Source organism: Leucopleurus acutus, assembly GCF_964270905.1.
Source record: "Leucopleurus acutus genome assembly, chromosome: 10".
Classification (NCBI taxonomy): Eukaryota; Metazoa; Chordata; class Mammalia; order Artiodactyla; family Delphinidae; genus Leucopleurus; species Leucopleurus acutus.
This window is the reverse complement of record NC_139153.1, coordinates 100,351,561-100,374,592: the sequence shown is the minus strand read 5'-3', so window position 1 is coordinate 100,374,592 and position 23,032 is coordinate 100,351,561. Positions and strand designations below refer to the sequence as shown.

The following is a 23,032-nucleotide window of genomic DNA, read 5'->3' as shown; positions in this document are numbered from 1 at the left end:
GCACAGGCTCTAGGCGCGCGGGCTTCAGTAGTTGTGGCGCACGGGCTTAGCTGCTCCGCCGCATGTGGGATCTTTCCAATCCAGGGATCGAACCCGTGTCCCCTGCATTGGCAGGCGGATTCTTAACCACTGCATCACCAGGGAAGCCCTTGGGGACCATTTTAAATAGCAGACTCATCAAGAAGAAGCACTAAAATGCTAGAAATGTGGCAGCACTAAAGAGACAGCGGAAAGACACTTGTTTACAGTAGGAGCTTACATGAGAGGGCAGAGCGTCTCCTTGTCCAGCCCCAGCAGGGAACGTGTGCATCAGGCAACTCAGATTCTTCCCACTCTGTTCTCTGTTGCGTTGCCTGTCCAAGAACACACCGCGAGTACTGACTTGGGTTTACAAATAAATTTTAGCAAGTAGGCAAATTCACAAACACAGACTCTGCAAATAATGAGGATCAACTGAATATGTTTTAGGTTGAGTAAAATATTAAATGTGCGTGATTTTTTGTTTTTAATGAGGGGCCCCCCCCCCACCCCACCCCTTTACCCAACTTTGATGAACGACCCTTTCTCTGCCAGACGGAGTGAGCCCTGCTGTCTTCTGAGGGTGAGCGAGAACCAGGCCTCTGCTTCCATTGTGATGGGATGGTCACACACTGGCTGGGTTGCTAAAATGAATTGAGCTTAAGTATTTGTTGCAATGTCCCAACGCTGGTAAAAATTAATTATAAACACTTTGCAAATATTCTACACAAAATATATGTCGTCAGTGCTAATTGTTAACTCAGGAAGAGTGAGTCATCATGGACATCAGGTGGAAAATGCCTGAGGGCCCACTGGGTGGCAGCTCCCCGCTGCCTTTGCACTTGTCCTTTCTTTCTTAACTTCCTCTCAGTCTCACCTTTCAGGGAAGGCACAGACCAGCTTCCAGACAGTTCCCTGAACTTTACCTGCTTGTGGCCCAGACAGGACAGAGGGGAAGAGGAAGAGGTGCAGGGAGAGAAAATCTGAACAGTGCAAGGGATTGCGGGAAGCAGGGCCGGGGAGAGATGGAAGCTGCGCTGTGCAGGCCCACCGCATGAGAACTTTCCATACCTATAGGTATCTGGGTTCTCTGCGGCCATCCCTGCCCAGAGCCTTTATCACAGTTGGTGAGCTTAACCAGAAGTCCCTCAAAAGGGGTTTGTGTTTTGAGTGGCTCGTGGGAACCCAGCATGCTAAATTTAATTGAATGATGACAGGAATCTCGGTGGCGAGATGCGGGCGCGTCAGCAGGGGGAGGGGGGATGTCGAGGAGGTGGGGACACAGGAGCACGCTGCTGTGCCAGCCACGGCCCAGCACAGGGAGCGGGGCTGCACATACTTGGCACTGGTCTTTCGGCGCTACACGTGAAGCCCAGCTGCTTCATGGGTGATGCCGTTATCTCTTTGATTTCTAGAGAAGAATTTCAAGGCAAAAAAAATTTCCATTAAGGTGTGTGCAGTGTAAGCTCAATCAGGTCGCTGTACCCCTCTGTGCCCCAGATTCCTTCTCTGTGAGACAGGGATAAGACCTGCCGTAGAGCTTTTGTGAGGGGCAGATGTGTTTGTATGTGTAAAGTAGTTGGAAAGAGGCGCTGTCCAGTGGGATTTCCTGCGATCCTGGAAATGCGCCAGGCCTGCACTGCTTGTCGCGGCTGAGCCCGTGAGACGGGGCTCCTGTGACTAAGGACATTTTAATTCGTTTAAATAGGGCTTTCACGGCCGCTGTATTCAGTGCAGGTCTAAAGGATGTGGGTGATGTCCTAATGATTGTTGGGTTTTAAGATGGCTCTCAGTGAAGACCTAGAAGGCGGCACTGGTGTGAAACATGGAGAAAACGGAGCCACCGTTAGAAAGTGGTGTTTGTTACACGTCCATGTGGCCCAGGACGGGTCAGGTGTATGCAGTCATCTCTGAAGTGAAGCGTGATAGTCTTTCATCTTTCTGTGGACCGCATTGGAAAGAGTCTTTCTAGGACAGGGAGATGGCTTCATGGTAGGTGAGGGTGGGAGTATGAACAGGGCTCACATTTTGTCTTTGCTTCTTCCTGGCTGTGTGACCTCCACCACGCTGCTGAGCATTTTCGAGCCTCGGTGTTTTCCTCTGGAAGGTGAAGATGAGAATGCCCACCCACCTGCTGGGTCGTGCGCTACCCCTGTGGGGTGCCCTCGCACTTAGCGTGGGCTCAGCATTCGGGAGCTATGGTTATTTCTTAGATAGATGGTAACAATAGCAGAATTGAATACATAATCGCTGTCATGTGCCACCAGTTCAGTCGGAGGATCTGATTATCATTTTATCCCAGTCACATATCAGGGATGCTGGCGTGACTGCTCCAGCTGCTGTGGAAGTTTGTGCTTTTGGGCTTCTAGATGTTTTTGATAATCCGAATCCATGGAGCTGGGGCAGGGAAGTGTTCGCTCCACATCGTGTAACGCAGGTAAGAGCAAGTGGCCTCAGGTCCCACCTGTCTGCTCTGTTCACACTTGTGCCGTCTGCAGACTGGGTATCCAGAGGCTGGTAGGACATACATTTTTTCTTAAAGGGAGAGTCTTTTGTTGCTCACCATGAGGTGGCTGGCTTCTTGATGTCACATGCTTTTTATTTTGCTCCACTGAAATGAAGCAACAGAAAACACAATACGGCTAACGGACAGGTGGACGCCCCGGCATGGCCGCCTCCTTACGTCCTGTGTCTTCTTCCCGCAGATGTGACATTTGCTGCGTCACCTTCCGCACACACCGAGGACTGCTGCGCCACAACGCACTGGTCCACAAGCAGCTTCCCAGGGACGCAGTGGGAAGGCCCTTCATCCAGAACAACCCCTCCATCCCTGCCGGCTTCCACGACTTAGGCTTCACCGACTTCTCCTGTAGGAGGTTTCCTCGCATTTCTCAGGTATTCCGATTGGCCCGTGACTGGCAGCCACCTCCATGGCCCACACAGCTGGACTGAATTTCCTCACCTGAGGCTTCCTTTCCTTAAAATGCTGTCATTTGGTTTTTTTCTGTTTAATAGTACCTTTCTCTTGAAATTCAGCTTGGCCCTTCCCATTTCATTGAGTTGTTGAGTTGACGAGGGTTGGCGGCCTTTTACTTTGTGTGCTGAATTTCATGTTAACTGGCGTATGAGTGTAGCTCATCGGTACTTTGCCCATTTGGGGGCATTTGGGTTTAAAGTTGTGAATTGTTCACTACCCCACACAGCCCTAGGTGAATTGAATTTGTATTTTTTAAATATTTCTTTAATATCGATATCACAGCTAAATATTTCTAGTGTTGTAGCTTCTATTCAGATATTTTGGGTCAGTGTTAACCTGAGCTGTATTTGTGCTCTGCTTATAAAACACCTGCTAAAATTACTTTGGAACCCATTTTTTTTCCAATTTAAAAAAATTGAGGTAGACGATGTCAACAGTGAAATTCTTCCATCACAGCAGCCCCAGACTCAGTGACTTATTCCACGTGTACATGACCATGTGCATACGGCCATGCGTGCACATGCATATGTCCACGTGTGTACGTACCCACGTGTGTACGCTCATGTAGCCCCCTCCCCCATGGTGCCCCTTCCCAGGCAGCCTCCTCCCCCACAGTCACAGAGAAAGCCAGTTCTTCACTGATGGTGGTAGTTGCCATCAGTTAGGCTTGCAAGGCCCCCATTTTTAAAGAGAGAATTCATCCTACCTCTGTGGTGTTATTACTTAACCGTAGTTCAGTGCTGATCTGCCGAGACACCCTGGGGATCGGCGTCATTCATCGAGCAGATAGGATTCGTAAGATGCTTAGTTGGCTTCCTTACTCGGTCCGGGAGTTAGGGAGCAGGGGAAGGTGGGCACCCTACGTGCCGTGGAGAAGGGCCGGATGCCGGGGCAGCTGCGCAGCTTGGCGATCATTTCTAAATGCTCCTTTCTGTTCCCCTGCTTTCGCCCGCCCGGCTTCCGTGCAGGCCTGGTGTGAAACGAACCTGCGCAGGTGCATCAGTGAGCAGCACCGCTTCGTCTGCGACACGTGTGACAAGGCCTTCCCCATGCTCTCCTCGCTCACCCTGCACAAGCAGACCCATGTAACTGCCGACCAGGGACGGGAACAGCTGCAGTCCAGGGCCCTGCCTGGCGACGCCCACGACCAGAAGGTCTTCCTGGCCATGCTGGGCCTGCAGCATGTCGAAGACGCCAGGCCTGCACTGGCCGAGGAGCCGCTGCCGGATGACAACCAAGCAATACAGCTCCAGGCACTCAAGTGTCAGCTACCTCAGGACCCTGGCTGCACCAACTTGCTGAGTCTGTCTCCTTTCGAAGCTGCTTCCCTGGGCGGGTCTCTTACCGTCCTTCCGGCCACCAAGGAGAACATGAAGCATCTGTCCCTGCAGCCCTTCCAGAAGGGCTTCATCATCCAGCCTGACAGCAGTATTGTGGTCAGGCCCATCTCTGGGGAGTCAGCCATCGAGCTGGCAGACATCCAGCAGATCCTGAAGATGGCAGCCTCGGCCCCCCCTCAGATCAGTCTTCCGCCTCTGTCCAAGGCCCCCGCTGCCCCTCTACAGGCCATTTTCAAACACATGCCCCCTTTGAAGCCAAAGCCCCTGGTCACACCACGGACGGTGGTGGCCACCTCCACGCCTCCACCCCTCGTCAACGCGCAGCAGGCCTCCCCGGGCTGCATCAGCCCCAGCCTGCCCCCGCCGCCGCTGAAGCTCCTCAGGGGCTCCGTGGAGGCGGCCTCCGACGCCCACCTGCTGCAGTCCCAGTCGGGGGCGCAGCCAAACACAGCCGCACAGCTCTTCCTGCAGCAGCCGCGCCTCGAGCTGCCGGGCCAGGCCGAGATGAAGACGCAGCTGGAGCAGGACAGCATCATCGAGGCCCTCCTACCCCTGAGCATGGAGGCCAAGATTAAGCAGGAGATCACGGAGGGGGACCTCAAGGCCATCATGACGGCCCCCAGCGGCAAGAAGACGCCGGCCATGCGCAAGGTGCTCTACCCCTGCCGCTTCTGCAACCAGGTGTTCGCCTTCTCGGGGGTGCTGCGCGCGCACGTGCGCTCCCACCTGGGCATCTCGCCCTATCAGTGCAACATCTGCGACTACATCGCCGCCGACAAGGCCGCGCTCATCCGCCACCTGCGCACACATAGCGGCGAGCGGCCCTACATCTGCAAGATCTGCCATTACCCCTTCACGGTCAAGGCCAACTGCGAGCGGCACCTACGCAAGAAGCACCTCAAGGCCACACGCAAGGACATCGAGAAGAACATCGAGTACGTGACCAGCAGCGCGGCCGAGATGGTGGACGCCTTCTGCTCCCCAGACACGGTGTGCCGGCTCTGCGGCGAAGACCTCAAGCACTACCGTGCCCTCCGCATCCACATGCGCGCGCACTGCGGCCGCGGCCTGGGCGGCTGCCCCAAGGCCCGCAAGCCCTTCGAGTGCAAGGAGTGCAGCGCCGCCTTCTCGGCCAAGCGCAACTGCATCCACCACGTCCTCAAACAGCACCTGCACGTGCCCGAGCGTGACATCGAGAGCTACGTCCTGGCGGCTGACGGCCTGGGCCCCGCCGACGCGCCCACCGAGGCCCCGGGCAGGGTGGAGGAGGGCGGCGCCCCCCTGGGTGAGCGCAAGCCCCTGGCCGCCTTCCTGGAGCCCCAGAACGGCTTTCGTCACGGGGCCCCCGCCCAGCCGCTGCCCCCGCACGTCGCAGTCAAAGTGGAGCCCGCCAGCAACTTCGCAGGGGACTTCAACGAGCCCTTGGACTTCTCCCAGAAGGGCCTGGCCCTGGTCCAAGTGAAGCAGGAGAACTCGGCCTCCTTCCTGAGCCCTTCCGCCTCGGCCCCATATGACTGCTCCATGGAGCCCATCGATCTGTCCATCCCCAAGAACTTCAGGAGAGGAGACGAGGACGCGGCCGCTCCCGGGGAAGCCAAGAAGCCTGAGCAGGAGCCCGCGAGCAATGAGCAGGCCTCTCCCTGTCCACCAGCCTGCCCCACCCTGCCGGTGACCTTGGGCCCCAGCGGGGTCCTGGAAAAGCCCGTGGCCCCTGTAGCGGCGGCCTCTGCCGCCAGCACTCCGGAAGCCCCGGCTCCGCCCCTGCAGGGCTCCGTTCAACTCGCTGTGCCCATCTACTCCTCAGCCCTGGTCAACAGCTCCCCACTCTTGGGCAACTCCACTCTCATAAGCAGCCCAGCTTTGCTGCGGCCGCTGCGCCCCAAGCCCCCCCTGCTTTTGCCAAAGCCCCCCGTGACAGAGGAGCTGCCCCCTCTGGCCTCCATTGCCCAGATCATCTCATCCGTGTCCTCGGCCCCCACCTTGCTGAAAACCAAGGTGGCTGACCCAGGGCCCGCGAGCGCTGGCAGTAACGCTGCAGCTGCAGATGTTGTAGGGGGTGCCGTCTCCAAAGCCACCACCGATGTCGCCAGCAGGAAAGGATCCAGTGACTCCCCCCCTGCTGCCACCAGCCCAGAGGCAGCCTCGCCCACTGAGCAGGGACCAGCTGGCTTGTCAAAGAAGAGGGGCCGGAAAAAGGGGACGAGGAGCCGGCTGCGCACCAGCGGCGGGGTGGACCTGGACTCCAGCGGGGAGTTCGCCAGCATCGAGAAGATGCTGGCTACGACGGACACCAACAAGTTCAGTCCGTTCCTGCAGAGCGCGGAGGACGACGCTCAGGACGAGGTGGCCGCAGACCACAGCGGGCCCAGCGACGACGAGCAGGGCAGCCCCCCGGAGGACAGGCTGCTGAGGGCGAAGCGCAGCTCCTATGCCAGCTGCCTGCAGAGGATCAGCTGCCCCCACTGCCCCCGGGTCTTCCCCTGGGCCAGCTCCCTGCAGAGGCACATGCTCACGCACACTGGTAAGAGGGCCGGGCAGGCTGTGGCCCAGCCGCTGGGCTGAGGGGCGGCGACGGGTGGGGTCGAAGGAGGGGCCCTCTTCCCGCCTCCCCATTCCTAGCTTCTCTTCTTCCTCAGTCTCAGAAGCAGGGGCTTGCCTGATGGGGCCGAGAGTTTTTCCCTGTGTGCTCCTGTAACCAGAATGGCCTGTTTCCGTTGGCTGGGCCTCCAAGGGCTGCTGGTGAAGGGAAGGGTCAGGCAGGGTGTTTTTAGGTGAGATGGTCTTGGGCCATCACATCCCTCACGTGGTCGAGGCATTATCTGCTTGGTTATGCACAGGAGGCAGCTAGGGGAACAGGGACTTGGGCAGAAGAATTTGCATTCAAGGCAGCTTTTAAAATGGGAGAACATAAGATCACATAAGAACTTCTGTGAAGTTCTTTTGACTGCTGTGTATTCATAAAGGGAAATACTGCAAATTTTGCAGCTACCTTTCAGTTCACTAAGGCGATTACCTCTTCCCCTGTTCATCGTGAGCGTCAGTGACAGAGTAGCTTTAGAATTTAAAAAAATTTTTATCTATACTAAAGTTGTTGGCTGTTGCAGAGAGAAACATGCAATTAAAATATTATTCTAAGTAACAGACTTAAGTTGCTGAAAAGATATCCCAAAAGTATTTTTCAAATGTTGTCGTGCATTGATTTTTAAAGAGTAATTTGAGATAAGAAATACACTTTAAATAATTTTATACCAGGGAGTTAGTAATCAGATGACCCTACAACTTAGGGTCATCTTAATTATGAGTTACTGAATATTCAAGCTGAGTATTCAAAATTTACATCTTTGAACTAAGGACAGATTGGGTGAGATCCTTAGCCTTTTGGAGATCACCATCCAAATATTAATTGATAGGACCTAAAACAGAATAAAGAATTGTATGGTACAGGATTGCCTGATAAAATACAGGATGCCAGTTAAATTTTGAATTTCAAATAAGCAACAAATAATTTTTAGTATAAATATCTTCCGTGCACTATTTGGGATATACTAAAAACTTATTTGTTGTGTATCTGATACTCAGATTTTAGCTGGGCGTCCTGTATTTTGAGTCGCTAAATCTGGCAACCCCAGGTAGTGCAGAGGCTCATGACGGTGTGGAGAGGGGAAGATGGCAGGGGCTGGGTGGGAGCCACGCTCTGTATCCAGGTAGAAAGGCTTCACGCAGGGTGGATCCTCCGTGGAAGGCTGTTTCTCCTAACAAGTTGGGACATCGGGAGGGAATGGCAGAGCTGTCCTGGGCAATGAGAGTGCAGAGGAGACGGGCAGGGCAGGGCAGGGCAGGGGAGGGTGCGCTGCAGGGTCTGTCTGAGGCTGGCTGCCACGTGGGCACGGCGTCTGTTTCCGGCGTGGTGGGGCCTCAAACCCAGGCATCAGTTAGGAGTGTCTGTCCACGGAGGACTCAAATAACAGGAACCAGAATTCCTAGATTTGTAGAGTCTGTGCTGCGTTTTTCAGGCTGTCATTTTCTCTCCGTTTGAAATCATTTAAGCCTGACAAAGTAAGGGAACAGTTCTAAGGAAGAAAGCAGTTCAGAAAGAAGATGCGTCTTAGAGAGAAGGTGCCCCGCACAGCAGTCTCTCTTGCCGCCCTTTTTGGGTGGCAGCTGTCTGTCTCCTGCACAGTCTCTGGAGAAGTGAGTATTCCCGTTGCTGCTTTTGAGCAAGCAGGCGGTCTGGGCGTGATGAGGAGCGCTCCCCTGCCAGCACCGCCTCCCCACCTCTGCTCCAGCCGGGAGCCCTGTGCTGGGCGGGTGCCACTGTCCTCTTCCCTGCACTCCAGCGGCCTCCCTGAGAGGACTGAGCAGCCCGTACGTGCGCTCAAGGGTCGCGCCGTGTCTTTGCAGGTGCCCAATAGAAGCTCCTTTTGAACGCCGAAGCGACCTCGTTCGTTTAAAATTTGGTGGCGTCGGAACGGAGCAGAGGAGATGGGAGTTAGTCTGAGACGGGGGCGGGGGGAGGGCGGAGGCAGGTGTAGGTGTGAACATGTTCTGCCGCTTCTCCCCCCACAGTCACTGTCCCCTGACGGCCGTGTCTGCTTCCACCCCGTCCCTCACATAGTGTGTTCCTGCCGTGGGGTCGCGGGCTTTTTTTCTTGAGGGGCGCATTCGGGCGGGTAGAGAACCCTTCCAGAGCTAGTATTGGTGCCCGGGCCACGAGGGCCATGTCGTCCCCATCTTGCCATGACGCAGTTGAAGTTTAGGGAGGCTTGAGTAATTTGCCTGCAGGCATTCGGGGGACGCGCAGTAGTGCTGGGGGTGGGAGCCAGGGTCAGGTTCCATCTGAGGATGCAGGGGGCGTGCCTCTTCTGCCCCCCTGTATCCTCACACGTGCGAACGCAGAAGATTGGGAAGTGGTTTGAGACAAGGTGGAACACGGCTGTGGACCACGAGCTGTTGACCAGAGACTTTGTGACCGTGGGATGGTGCTAACCACACGCTTAGACCTGGACGAACGCTGGCGCCCATAGGGCTCAGTTAACTTCCTTTGCCCTTTCACAGCCTCAGCTTCCAGCAACAATCTCAGCATTAGCTCCATTTAGTAATTTTATACAGCCCTCGGCTATGTCTGGTACAGTGCTGGAGCTGGACGGAGCCTGAGAAATCATGTGACCTGCCCAGCCTTCCTGCACGCTGAGGTTTTCCCGGTAGACGGCTCTGCTGTGGGATCTCCAAGTGCCCGGCTCGTGGCTTCCTATGAGGTGCTCCCTCTGTAATGCTGAAATTAGACTGAGGCTCACATGTAACAAACTAAACATGGACTCTGAAATGACCCTGTAAAACCTCGTTACACAGGGAAGAGGCTTGGGGGCCGGGGTGGCAGTGTTAAGCTCTAGCTGCATGCCAGCCGGAAGCTGTTGAGTGGCGTCCAGTTTTAAACTGGCTTGAAGCAAACTGTGCATCTTGAGGGTCGGCCTCTTCCCAGCCTCTTAGCGCATGCAAAGAATTCTAGCATCTTTACGTCGTCTCACAGACATGTTTCCAGTGCACCCCGCCCCCTAAATGGGCAGCATTAAGTAGCCCAGGTGTTAAGTGCCCAGTCGGGGGTTCACTGTTGCTCAGGCAAGGGGCACGTGGTTTCAGCCCTTTCTCTGCGTGGCTCAGGTTCTAGGAATCATGTCTTAGGAGGAAGCTGGCGTCTGCTGGCGAACTTCGTGAGATCCTGGCGTGATCTCCACACACAGCTGAGTTTCCTCCTTCCCCTCCTCCGCTAGCCCATGGCATCCTGTTGAGGAGGACCGTCCTGGCTCCTTCCCTTCTCAGCCTGAACAGTGCTGCCTCTTTAGGAGAAGACGGCTCACTCTTCCTGCCTTTCCCCCTCGTGAGCGTCCCGTGTGTTTTGAGGCCACAAGTAGAGGAGAGAGTGCCAGGAAACGGTCCATTTCAGCCCCTTCCTCACCTTCCTCCGCGTGGAACGGAGGGGTCGGCACCTGTGGTGCTGAGGTGCCCTCCCGCTCTGACATCCGTGGCCCCCTGCCTTGCTCACTCTCTCACGGTTGAGAGCTTCGCTGCCCTTTTCTGCCAGCCTGGGGCCCTCCCCACCCACCTCTCCCACCCGCTGTTCACAGGCAACCAGCGGCGGAGCTGAGACCAGTGAGATGTACACACCTCAGTGTGGAAGCACTGACACCAGCCGTGTTTGGCTGCTTCCAACTTTCTTAAGGGGCAGCTCTGAAAGCGTTTACCTGGGCGGCCCTGCATCTGCCACATCCTGAAAGAAAGACAGACAGACAGAGAGAGGCCTGTGCCCCGGGTGGGGGCGGGCGGGGGGGTACGGAGAGGCGTCTGAGGGTGTGAGGCCGGGCCATTGGACTTGCTCTGGTTGTTCGTCCTTTATTCCTTCCTGCCCAGTGCCTGCCAGACGGCATCGTCTCCTGAAGAATTTCTTTCTTCGTTTCTTGACTGTTCTGTGAGAGTGAAAACTACTGGCTGACATCGCAGGGTGGGGCGGAAGGACGTCACGGGCCTTTGGGTGCAGAGGTGCTCCTTGTGCTCACAGGTGCGTTTAGAAACACCGCTGCTGGAACAGTCTTCTGTGGCTGCTACCAAATGAATAAAATCATTGGATACTTTCCACGTAGATTACGAGTCAGCAAGGTTTTTCTGAAACCTGTATGATCATAAAATAGTCAAAGCGCTCTTGTTTTCCTCTGTCCATGCAGTCTGGAGAGCACACTCCTATGTAAAATGTGCGACTTATGCAGTGAAATGGGAACTTTTAAAGACTGCTGTTAGTTGTCACTTCGGGAATCTTCCTAACTGGATACAGTACTTTCAGGTCATTGAATCGTTTTCTACATTTAACCTTAACATGACTCCTCATCGTCATGAGACATCAGCCTGGCTATTCAAACCAGCTGTACAAGTGACGCATTTACCAGTGTGAAAGTTACAGAGCAAATCATGTAAGAGGAAGAAGCAAGAAACTAACTGCTTTATTTGAAATCAAGAGCCAGATCACAGTTCATAGTCACAGCTTCTGACTTGTTTTCTTCTCGAGCCTGGTTCTCTTGACTCAGGGAAGCTGTGACGTTGCCTTTTGACAATAAAATGTTAAAGGATAAGTATTTTCTTCTTACTTAACACAGCCTGAATAATTATTAAACATCATGTTCAACTTTTAGTGAAAAGCGAGAAGGGTGCACAAAAAAAGCATTAAAATACTTTACAACCAGTCTTCACGCAAAAAGCGTGATTTTTTTTTTTTTTTTTTTAATGTGAGCATTTTTATAAATTTAGCGCAAAACACCTACAAGCTTTGTGGAGCAGTCGGGTTCTCCATTTCATCCTCTCAGGACCAAGTGGAGCTCCTTAGAGGTGCACGGGTCCAGTTTCTGAGTGTCTGATTCCACCTTCCCAGGCTTCTAATTCCGTGGTGTTTGATGGTTCTAGGCATCTGTGTTCGTAAAAACCCTACCAGTGATTTGGAACCATGGCTCAGGGGGAGGTGGGCGTCCCCTTTCTTTGGTTACTGCTGATGCTCATAATTGGAGTGTGGGGATTCGGGGTCACACGCGGTGTGCTCCGTGCGAAAGGCGCCCCAGAGTTGTGCGGCTGGCAGTGCCAGTCCTTCCTGTCCTGAGAACTCGGGGCTCCAGGCCCACGCTGTTCATTCCCTGGGTGCCTGGACTTGTGCGCCTGCGCTGGTTCTGGGGTCCATTAACGCTCATCTAAACCTAAATGGAAGGCTGAAGCCCAGCCCCACCCCCTCTTAGTGTTTCCAGGGAACCGCGCTGATTGACTTGCCTGACATGTCTTGATGTGTGTGTGATCGTGGCAGCCTTGGGGTTATGAGACAGCCGTGCTGGCTGCAGCTCTATGAGTCCTGTTTGTCGGTGCACGAAACCTTTTCCCTGTAAAATCAGAAACCAGAACCTTAGAATGTGGCACTTGGGGGGGAAACAGAAGAATCCAGTGATGCAGTAACTGATAACCACACCTCCTCTGTCCTGGTGCCCGCCCACTCCCTTCCCTGGTCCCTCCTCTCTCCTTCTCTTTGTCCTCGTGGTCTGCCCTGGCTTCGCCCCCTCGTCCGTCCATGCAGACACAGGACCAGGTACTGAGGAGCCTGCAAAAGGAATCGAAATGGAAGAAGGGGAGAGTAGGCCGGTCGAAGCAGATAATGGCCGGGGAGGGACAGGCAGCTGGCCTACTTGTGGGGCTGGTGGGGTTAGGGGCCGCTCAGTGACTCAGCTTCACACGCGGGCTGCTGAGTGGAGCACGCGGCTCTGATCAGACTCGGGACCTTGGTCACTGATGCACCACCAGCAAGAGCTTAGAGCAAGGGGGACAGAGAACCCTCGTGCACCAAGCCGACCTCCCCTGTCTTGCCAGCTAGGACCACGGTGACCTTGGGCAGAGGTCAGACAGGAGGCATCCCGGGAAGTCAGAACTCAGCACTTGCAGTCCAGGTGGGAGGGCCGGACCCCAGAGACATCCAGAGGGTTCAGGATTCCTCCAGGAGGCCCCGGGCGTTGCCCTTCATCCCATTCGATTCCCCACGTCCACGGTACTTGCCAGGCTGGAAACTATCACAGGCGTCTTCTCTCTGTGGTGGACATAGGTGTTCTCCTGCTGTGCTCAGATCCCTTCACTCACCTTTGTTGTTGTAGTTATTATGTAAGATTTGTAATTGTAATACTGTTTTACTTCAGATATGTATCTTGGTTTCATTGTTAACTTTTAGTATTTTGAAGACAAATCTTTCATCTCACTCAGGATAAGGGAAGGTGATCACTTGAGTTGCTGCTGTTCTCAGTGTTTTGTTTTGTTTTTTTTAATGTATTTTGTTTATTTTCTTAAAAGAAAGGGGTTCGGTGGGGGGGTGGACAAATGCCAATGATCCCAGGAGAATGAATGGAAAGCGATTTTTCTTTTTCATTGCAGTAGAAAGCCAGATAAACATGTATTTTTTTTCCCGCTTCAGGTCAGAAACCCTTCCCTTGTCAAAAATGCGGTGCCTTCTTTTCCACCAAATCTAACTGTGAACGCCACCAGTTGCGCAAACACGGAGTTACCGCCTGTTCCCTGAGAAGAAACGGGCTTATCCCCCAGTCAAAACAGAGTGATGTTGGAGCCCATGATAGCACAGGTAGTGCCTCCAAGTGATGGAGAGGAGGGCGCCGCAGGAGCCCGTTAGCCGCGCCCCGGCCTGTGCACTGCGGCTGGCGGCCTCCCCTTCTCTGCAGGACCCTGAGGCCTCCTGCTGGCATCCCAGCAGCAGGACGGGTATGGGGGCCACGGTAGCGCCCCCAGGCTGCTTCTCTGAGCTGCTAGAGAAGATCTGTTCCCCACCCCTCCCACCCCAGACGCCTGTTCCTGCCCTTTGCCCTGTGGAGCTGGGCTGTGCAGGAGGGTGCATAGTCCAGCTCTGCATAGGAACACGTCTGAAAGGGATGTGAAACTACTCGGGTGTTGTTTTCTCAAACCCCAGCGTCTGCCGCATCCTGCAGAGCCAGGGATGGGCCCGCTCGCTCGCTGCCAGGGTGTTGCAGGAACTAGTGACGCTCCACCCTCAGCTGGGAGGGGCCGGGCTGGGTGGGGTGTTTTTCTTTTAAATAACTCTTTTCCCAGTAAAAAAAAAACTTTGTCTTGTTTGAAAAAGCACTCTGCATGTCCTTTCTTTAATCACATCTCTGCTTGACCCGAATCCGGGTATTCTTCTCATGTGCTGATATGTGCTTCCTTCCTCCGGCCCCTATAGAGCAATTAACAGCTGCCCCGTGCGTCTCCTGCCACCTTTTTTTTTCCTTACAGCTTCTGTATTTACTCATGTCCTCTATTCAGTATATTCCATTATCTCCAGCTGCTGGGGTTTTGTGTCCCTCACCCCACAAAACAAATAAAACAGAAAATCGGCTGCTGCGGGTTACTCAGACACAGGGCTGGTTGGCCAGTGCTGAATAACTGTTGCAGGTATGGGTTCAGTCTGGCAAATCTGGAAAGCTTGACATTTCCCCCTTTTCTGAATCCGAGGAGATTCCCCCCAAATGTGCTTTTCTAGAGTTGTGACTGTGTCCGGGCTTCTCCCCCTCAGACTTGGGTGGGTTGGGGAGCTGTGTTGTCTGTGAGTGAGTGTGGACTGGAGGGTCGGGCTTCAACCCCAGCCCCGGCCCCGTTGTCCTTGTCCCAGTTACGGGGGAGAGGGGTGCAGTGAGCGGGCAGCCTCTCCAGGAAGAGGAGCTGGTGCAGAGCCCTCTGCTCTTTCCCCACACCTCCCACAGAGCCCAGTGAAACAAGCCCTTGAACGGCCAGGCCCTCGGTTGTGGTGTACCCAGACCCTCTCAGGGTATAGAAGTGTAGGCCAGTTTGCCACGCCCCCTCCAGCGTCCAGGTCCACGTGACTCGCCAGGATCTTTGAGTAGAGAAACGTACAGGCCCCACGGAATCTTGCCGTGACTTGGGTGCCCTCGAGCCCGAGGTTGCTGGGTGATCTGCTGTTCAACCCCAGGAAACGGGCAGCGAGGCTGGCAGAGCACACCTTCACTGGGATGACCCCTCTCAGTGTTTGAGTGTCAGCTGCCACATCACGTTCTACCCAGCCCATTTTCTCACAGCCCATCATGGTCCTAAAGGAGGGAAAGCAGCTGATAGTTGAGGTGGCCGCGGGGAGCCCTTGGTTTCCCACGCTGGCAGACAAGTCTTAAAGTGTAACATACTTTGGGTTCAGCATCTTGATCTGTATGATCAAGGAACACCAAAACCAGGGCTCCTGCAGGCGCAAAGCCAATCGGAACTTATATCTTAGCTTCGGTGCAGCCCACATCTTCATGGTGGGTGAATTTATCTTTTAAATTGCAGTTATGAGTTTTGTTTTTCCAAGTCCCATCAGCGCCCTCCTTGCCCTGACCCTGCCCGGAGGTTGTGTAGGTTTCCTTTAAGGGACAAAGCCTCTGGAAAAAGAAAGTTCAGTGAGAGTTGTAACGTGAAACCAGCAAAGAGAAAAATATAGGTTTGGTTTAATTGTGGTCACAATCCGTGGTGAGAAAGAGGGCTGAGAGGTAGGATGGGGAGAAGGAGGGTCAGGGAGGTGGATTTCAGTGATTTCAAGGGGAAGTTTTTTAAACCAGGTGAGCATGATGGAGGGAGTGAAGGTTTCCTTTCCGGCTCCCTCCCATGAAGTTAAAAGTGAGGCTTTGGGGAAAGACGGTAAAAACACAAAGGCAGGAAATGACCAAGGCAGTTCTTGAGGGATTTCTAGGTTTATGTGCCTAGGTTGCATTTTCTTAAAATCCCAGGACATGTTTTGCAACGTAGGTCTGACTTTTTCGATCACATAAGGTCTCACAAAAATGCGCCCTAGGTTTTCCCCCAAAGGCATGCTGAAGATGCTCCGATGGGGGCAGTTTTAGCTGAAAGGGACATATTGATAGTTCAAAGCTAGGCTGAAACTTTGATTCACTTTCTTGTGGGCAGAGGTACCCTGGCCCACTTTGCCCTCAGGGGATGCTCCTGGTTCTTCCTCAGATGATGTCTGTAGGAGCCTTCCTATTTGTGGGCACCTGCATGTGACTCTTCAAATCAGTGTAAACGTGGACTTTTTCTTTCTTTTTTTTTTTTTTTGGCCTCGCCGCACGGCTTTTGGGATCTTACTTCCCCAACCAGGGATTGAACCCGGGCCCACAGCAGTCAAAGCGCCGAGTCCCAACCACTGGACCGCCAGGGAATTAATTCCCCAGCGTGGACACTTGAAGACTGTCCCTCAGTGGTGGCGCCCTTGCCAGCCCAGAAGGCCACGTACGGGCATGGACTGCACCACGGGGAGTGCTGGTCTAGATAAAGTGGAGGCTGTGCCCCTGCCCAGCCAGGTAGGCATTGAGGTCAGTACATTGTCACCTCAGTTGGGTGACGCGAAATTTCTAGGAAGCAGTAGGTACTTAATTGTTGCGCTAACGTGGAAGTCTCTACACTGCGCATCGCATCGGAAGTCTCCACACTGCGCATCACATCGGAGGAGCTTTGGGCTTCTTATCTACTAGTGCCTTCAGATTCTGTCTGCTTCCTCTAGCAGTTTTCTTAGATTAGCATCACGAATGAGGGACTGGCTGACAGGGACAGAAAATCAACACAGTTTTCTTCCCTCGCTCTCCCCTCCCCTTTTTCTTTTCTTTTCTTTTTTTGGCTGCACCTCACAGCTTGCGGGATCTTAGTTCCCCGACCAGGGATCGAACCCAGGCCCCCTGCAGTGGAAGCGCAGAGAGTCCGAACCACTGGACCGCCAGGGAAGTCCCCAAATCAACACATTTTTAAAGCCGCATTGCTTACAAAAGTCATCAGCTCCGCCACGTGCACTCGGAAGGGTGAGCTGCTGCGGAGGACAAGGTCAAGATAGGACCTGGCGCTGTAAGGCGGGTGTTCATGAGACAGAGCGGGGCTAAGTGCGTTGTTCCCAAGAATTGCTGAGAAGAGCCCTTAGTGCTGCTGGGAACTTGAAGGGCACCGGCTGCCCTGCTAAAACACGCCCCCTAGTGGACGTTGGGTAGAACGCAACAAGCCCTCTCCACTCCTCGGAGGAAGCGAGTTGGCCTCCCATTGCCTTTAGGGTGAGCTCTCCATTATCCACACTTAGGGAGGGCCCAGGAGTCAGAACGATCTGATCTTAGTGTATTATCGTAGTATTTTTACTTGGGTTTGATTTCAGAATTCACTGTGAATTTTCCCCCAAAAGTTTATCATCTTAAATATATCCTACTACAGTTGAAATTTTAAATAATCCATGCTCTTTGGTGGAAAAAAATTAATAATTAAGTGAAACAGCCTAGAGTATACTGGGACAAATAGGGAGTAACCAGAGATCAACCCTCCCCTCGCCGTTTTTTTGTTTTTGTTTTTGTTTTGTCTTTTTTTTGTCTTTAATGTAACTACCCACGGAACCAACAAATAGGAAACCAAGCATTCTGTATTTTTTTTTATTGTGGAGTTTATACCAAAAGCCATTTAATAGGTGCTCTCCATTTGCGTGATTCAAGAAAATGAGTAGCTGGTTTTTCCCCTGGAATAAGGCCTCGATGTTGGTGTGCATGTCTCAGGGGTCATCTTCTTTCATCTTTTGGATAATTGTCAGAAATCATTTAAATTGTCAAAATTTCTTTCAGAAATTTTATATTCACCCCACAATTACTTGTTTCCTTCTGAAACCTTTTAAGATACTCAAACAGTGGTTGCCAAAAAGTAGTCAGAATAAAACCAGTGAAGAGAAGTAAAGTGGGAGAGCCGCGTAGACTGCTGTAGGTGAGCCGAGAGCCCCAGGCAGCATGACCGTGGCAGGGTTGGTGCAGCTCCTTCGCCCCCAGCCCAGGGCTGCGTTGGTGGCGAGTCGTGGAGCCTGTGACTCAGAGCCACGGGCCTGGGTCGGTGTGGCGGTGGTCTGCTCTCATCAGGTGAGACTTCAGGTTAGATGTGTGAACTTGTGATCGGAGACCTGGCATGATGAGGGAGGTTCATGTCACATATGTGCCATGAAATAACGAATTTTGTCAGCCTGATGCCACAGTAGTCCATTGGTCGTTGCATCTGTAGTTAATAGTCGGGCTCAGCAAGCTTTAGCTTCACTATCAGAGCACATAATAAAATACTGGCTAAGACTTTGCCCAACCAGAGTAGAGAGGAGATGGTGCTTTTGATAAATACCGTCATCTCTTTGGTGTCGATACTGTTACCACCAGGCCAGCCCTTAAGAAGGCTGATAGAAACTGGTGGCCTGTCCACATCTGGTTTTGCTGTGGAGACTGGACAGGTAGGAACCACTTGAGAGACAGGAAATGTTTCCGCTCCCTACATGGGGTCCTGACAGCTGCCGGGGGGGGGGGGGGGGCTGCAGGTGTGCATGCGTCTCCTGTTGCCTGGGACCTCTACTAGAAACCCGCCGTCAGGCGGGAGCATGTGTACCACATACACAGAATACTCGCTTTGGGCCACTTCCTGTGAGGTGCTCCCAGATACCGTGTTTGGGGGGCGGGCCTGTGTAGGCTGCATGTGTACACAACCTCTTTGCACTGGAAAATAACTTCTACGGCTCAGCTTCCTCAACCTCCCTTGTGCTGCGAGTCTCTGGAATGTGCCAGCTGTCCTCTCTCGCCGTCGCTCTGTCTGGCTGCCCCTGGGGGCCCCGAGCATCCCTGTGTGTGCCCGTGGAGGGGGCTGGCTCGGCATGGGGGCGGCGGGGAAGGGAGGCCGGGAGCTGCAGGCGCAGCTACCCTGTGACCCCAGCCTGTGTGCACCGTGTGCGGCTGCTCCTTCTGCCTTTTAAAAATTAACCCCCGATTTGTCTTGGCTCTTGAGGGACATAAGGGGTGAGGGGAATTTGTGTGAGAGAAGTCCTGGCGGGGGTTGGGAGACAGGCCCCCGGGGGGTGGGTCAGGAGCGAGCCCTCGGAAGGGGCGTGTCTGGTGGCCCGGGTCTCAGCCTGCCCCGTGCTTGCTCTGCAGACAGCCAGTCGGACGCTGAGGCATCGGCGGGCGGCGAAGTGCTGGACCTCACCTCCCGGGAGAGGCAGCCGCCGACACCAGAAGGAGCAGCGGAGCCCAGCCCGGTCCCGGACGAGTCGGCGGCAGAGGAGGCGGAGCCGGCGGCAGCCACGCCCTTGGCTGGGGAGGAGAGGGGCACCGAGGAGGACGCGGAGCCCGAGGAGGAGCGCGCGGAGGGGGAGTGGGATGAGGACGCAGACAGCCCCGCGGAGGACACGGTCAGCAACAAGAGCCTAGACCTCAACCTCGCCAGCAAGCTGATGGGCTTCAAGCTGGCCGAGGGCGAGGCCGGCGCGGGCGACGGCGGGGACCCGGCTGCGCAGGACCACAGGCACGCCCGCCATGCCTGCCACGTCTGCGGCAAGAGCTTCAAGTTCCTCGGGACCCTCAACCGCCACCGCAAGGCCCACGGCCGCGAGGAGCCCGGGGACAGGAGCACAGCCCCCCAGGAGCCTGAAGCGCCACCGCCCACTGCCCTCGAGCTGCCACAGAGGCCCGCCGAGACCCCGGCCACCGAGTCCCCCGCCCAGGCGGAGGCCGTGACTGAAGCCCCTGCGGAGAAGCAGAGCGACGAGGCCGAGGGCCCCTCGGATGGGGATGGGGAGGGCCTGGCCGAGAAGAAGCCCTCGGAGAAGAGTGAGGACGACAAGAAGCCAAAGACAGACTCCCCCAGGAGTGTGGCCAGCAAGGCGGACAAGAGGAAGAAGGTGTGCAGTGTGTGCAGCAAGAGGTTCTGGTCCCTGCAGGACCTGACCCGGCACATGAGGTCACACACAGGTGAGGGGGGGCGGGGGGAGGGCTGCTGGCGGAGGTTGCGGGGCGGGGGGGCCAGCGAGCCAGCCAGGATCCCGTCCTCCAGCCACAGTGGGCAGCAGGGCTTTCTTGCCGAGCAGGGAGAGAGCCCGGGTGGGCTAGGAATTCTGAGGGCATGTCCCACTCTTAGCACTAGGAGGGCACAGGTGCAGTGGACGGCAGAGTGGTGTTTGCCAGCGCGTTTTGATCGGCCTCTTAGTCCTCTGAGCCTCCGTAGTCTTGTCTCGAGAATGGGGATGATGGCTGCCCTGCCTGGTAGAAGCATCTAGAAGAATGTGGGTGTGGCCGGCGGAGCAGGCGGTGCGGTGGGGCTCCGTGGGGCTCGCGGCCCGAGGCCTGTGTGGGGAGGCACCCGGGATTCGTCGTCAGCCAACAAGTGTTAGGTCGGCTGTGCAGCGAGAACCTTGTCTGTTCTTGGCTCTGCAGCAGCGGGGCTGATGGGGCTGAGTGGGGCGGTCATCTGGCTGCTGCCTGGGCATGTCCTTGCTCCTCCTGGAATCCACCGCCTCTGGGCTTGAGGCTGCAAACCCCAAAGCAGCGGCTGTTGTTTTGGTAGAAAGGCCCCCTGGATGTCCTCATGAAGCCAGAAGATACAAGCGATTCTTCCCCCACCAAACAGAAAAGCTCCTCTGTGTCTTGGTTTCAGCTTCCCTCTCCTCCCAGCGGCCAAGGTGCACACGTGCCCCCCACACACACCCACGGCCCTGTGCTGGGACTTGAGGGCACCGGAGCTTGGCTCCCAGCAGAGAGAGATTCTCGGGGTACTGGCAGGTGGTGCTCTCAGCTGCCCTCAGCTCCGTGTTTGCAGGCGAGAGGGGAAGCCCCAGCTGCTCTGAGTCAGAACACAGCATACCTGCAGCTTCGACTTGGGAGGTGCCACCCTACAGGGTCCCTGGCGATGGTGCCTGACCCTGGGAAGGACGCCACTGCTGGGTTCTTTCAGGCCGGTCTTGTTGTCCCTGAGGTTCCACTTCTGGGACTCTGGTTCCTGGATCAGGTGTGCAAACCCTGGGCTGAAGGACGAGGAGACAGGGCTGTGTGGGCCTCCACTCTCCTCCCTCCCCATTTTGCCAGTTCAGACAGATAAGGTTTCCTGTGAGCGGGAGGGAGGCCCGGCCTGGCCCAGCCGCCGTCCCCCTAGGGCCTTCGCTTGCTATCATGCGGAGCAGGGAGGTGGGTGCCGGTGGCCTTGCTGACAGCCGTGAATCTCTCTCCATCCCCCAGGAGAGAGGCCGTACAAATGCCAGACCTGCGAGCGAACCTTCACCTTGAAGCACAGCCTGGTTCGCCACCAGCGGGTCCACCAGAAAGCCCGGCACCCCAAGCAGCACGGAAAGGACAGCGACAAGGAGGAGCGAGGCGAGGAGGACAGCGAGAGCGAGTCCACCCACAGCGGCACCAACCCCGTGTCGGAGAGTGAGGCCGACTCGGCCCTGCTCGCCAGCAACCACGTGGCCGTCACCCGCAGCCGGAAGGAGAGCCTGGCCCCCAAGGACGCCGGCCGCAGGGAGGAGAGGGCGACGGGCCGGACGGCAGGTGCCGGCCAGGCTGAGGCCAGCAGGAGTGCTCCCAGGGCCGCTGCCGTGGGCAGCCCCAAGGAGCAGGCGTCCCCGGGTGACCCTGAGCGGGAGAGCCCGGCGGCCCTCGTGCAGGACCTGCTGGAGCTGCCCGGCAGGAGGCCCGCCCACCCCCTCCTGGCCGCTGCCGACAGCGCCTCGCTCCTGGGCCTGGAATGACAGCCCAGCCTGCCCCCCAGCACACAGACGAAAGCCAGCAGAGCAAAATGTCCTGAGTCTACATTTCCCGAGGTTTCCTCAGTGCCCTTCAGCTCTCGGGGTGGGGGAGGGAGGGGGACGGGGGGTAGGGAGAGAGGCAGGCGCCTCGCTCAGTGCCATAGCCTTACAGACCCATGCGGAGATGCAGCACGTTCGACTCGAGTGCCTTAACTACTTACCAGCCCTTTGGTGTCGTCTTGGGTGTTGTGTTTTCCCGAAATGACTTCTTAAAAAACAAAACAAATATTTTAATGAATTATTTGGAGAGGACCTTTTCATTTAAGCATTAACTTTACCTTCTGTTTTGGTGTGTGTTAACTTGTTTTTGCAATTCTGTGATAGTAACATTTGTTCTGTGAGCTGGAAACAGAAGGGGAAAAAAAAAACATGCCCTTGGATACCCATGGCCAATAACTGGAAGAAAGTGATGTGAATTTCATGTAAATTCCCAGAGGAAATGTGGATAAGATGCTCATTTCTCAACTAGACTTTTTTTTTTTTTTTTTTTTTTTTCTGTTTGCTACATGGTGGAGCTGTAATTTGGTCCTCGATATATTGCAGGATGTGGTTGATGAAGGTTTCCAGTTTGGTTCAAGCCAAAACCAGGAAAGATTCTAGCTTCGACCTCGTACATGTTTCCACTCTCTCAGCGTTAGATATGCCATTACTGTTCAAGTTTCAAGACAGAGAAGAGTTCCCCTGGCAACTGAACTGATGGAAAACATGCATAGATGTCATGTATCTGATTCCCCCCCCCCTTTTCGGTATATGTATTAATAATATTATTATTATTATTATTATTATTTGTAGTTCATCAGTTTGCTGGTCTCTGCAGTCAGCAGAAACAAATGGGCAATATTTGTCCTGGGAGACCTGGGCCGCCCCCAGGTCCCCGCGTGAGCGTCTGCCCGCAGCTGTCCTTGGCTCTCCGGGCGGTGGCTCTTCTACTGTACTTAGACAAGCCTTTCTTCCGTGACTGCAGAACCCAGCAGGGGCCGTGTGGTCCTCCCGCCTGCGGGGCCGAGGGGCAGCCGGGGAGGGGAGAGGAGGCGAGGTGCGTGCCTGGGCTTCCGGGAAAGCCAGGCAGCAGGACCTGTCCCTCGCGGTCTTCCTGCCAAGCCCAGCCCAGGCCTCACCTGCCTGTGCTCCTGTCCTTCGCGGAGCGATGAAATACTACTACTGGTAATAAAACTGCACATGCGAGATTGAAGAGGAAAAATAGGTGTATGTTTACCTTCCTGTGATTTGGGGTTGGTGCTCGAAGATAAACATGTTGTGTCTAGTTTCTGAATCGCCTGAACCCCTGGGTGCACAGAGGCGGGATTTTCTTGCGTGAGCATCGTTTGCAGGCAATAGACCCCCTTACTGTAGCTGCCAGCAGTGAAAAGAAACAGATCCTACTGTAGTTGGGCTGTGCTCAGCATCCTGTCCTCCCGCCAGACGCCCGGGGGACGCCCCAGCCTCAGTGCCTCAGGCCTCCCGTGCCACCCCTCCCGGGACCCTCGCCCTTTCTGGCCCCCAGGGCTCCTCTGTCCTTACACCTGCGTCCACCACAAGGACCCCCTTCCTCCCACTTCCTCACCAACTCCT

The 23,032-nt window shown here is 55.0% G+C and overlaps 1 protein-coding gene across 11 annotated transcripts in view; it reads left to right on the top strand.

Annotated features, from left to right (window-relative positions):
- RREB1 (ras responsive element binding protein 1) overlaps positions 1-21,484 on the top strand; it is a 176,107-nt gene extending 154,623 nt beyond the window's left edge. For 8 of the 11 annotated variants that reach the window (XM_082848345.1, XM_082848343.1, XM_082848341.1 and 5 more), the window contains 5 exons: positions 2,724-2,913; positions 3,964-6,856; positions 13,316-13,480; positions 18,816-19,631; positions 20,892-21,484. In XM_082848345.1, the coding sequence (XP_082704471.1) occupies positions 2,724-2,913; positions 3,964-6,856; positions 13,316-13,480; positions 18,816-19,631; positions 20,892-21,403 (4,576 nt within the window). In that variant the 3' untranslated portion in view covers positions 21,404-21,484. The remainder of the gene's footprint in view (positions 1-2,723; positions 2,914-3,963; positions 6,857-13,315; positions 13,481-18,815; positions 19,632-20,891) is intronic. The other 3 variants (XM_082848339.1, XM_082848348.1, XM_082848340.1) reach the window with 2 other exon arrangements.
- The last annotated feature ends 1,548 nt before the right edge of the window (positions 21,485-23,032 follow it).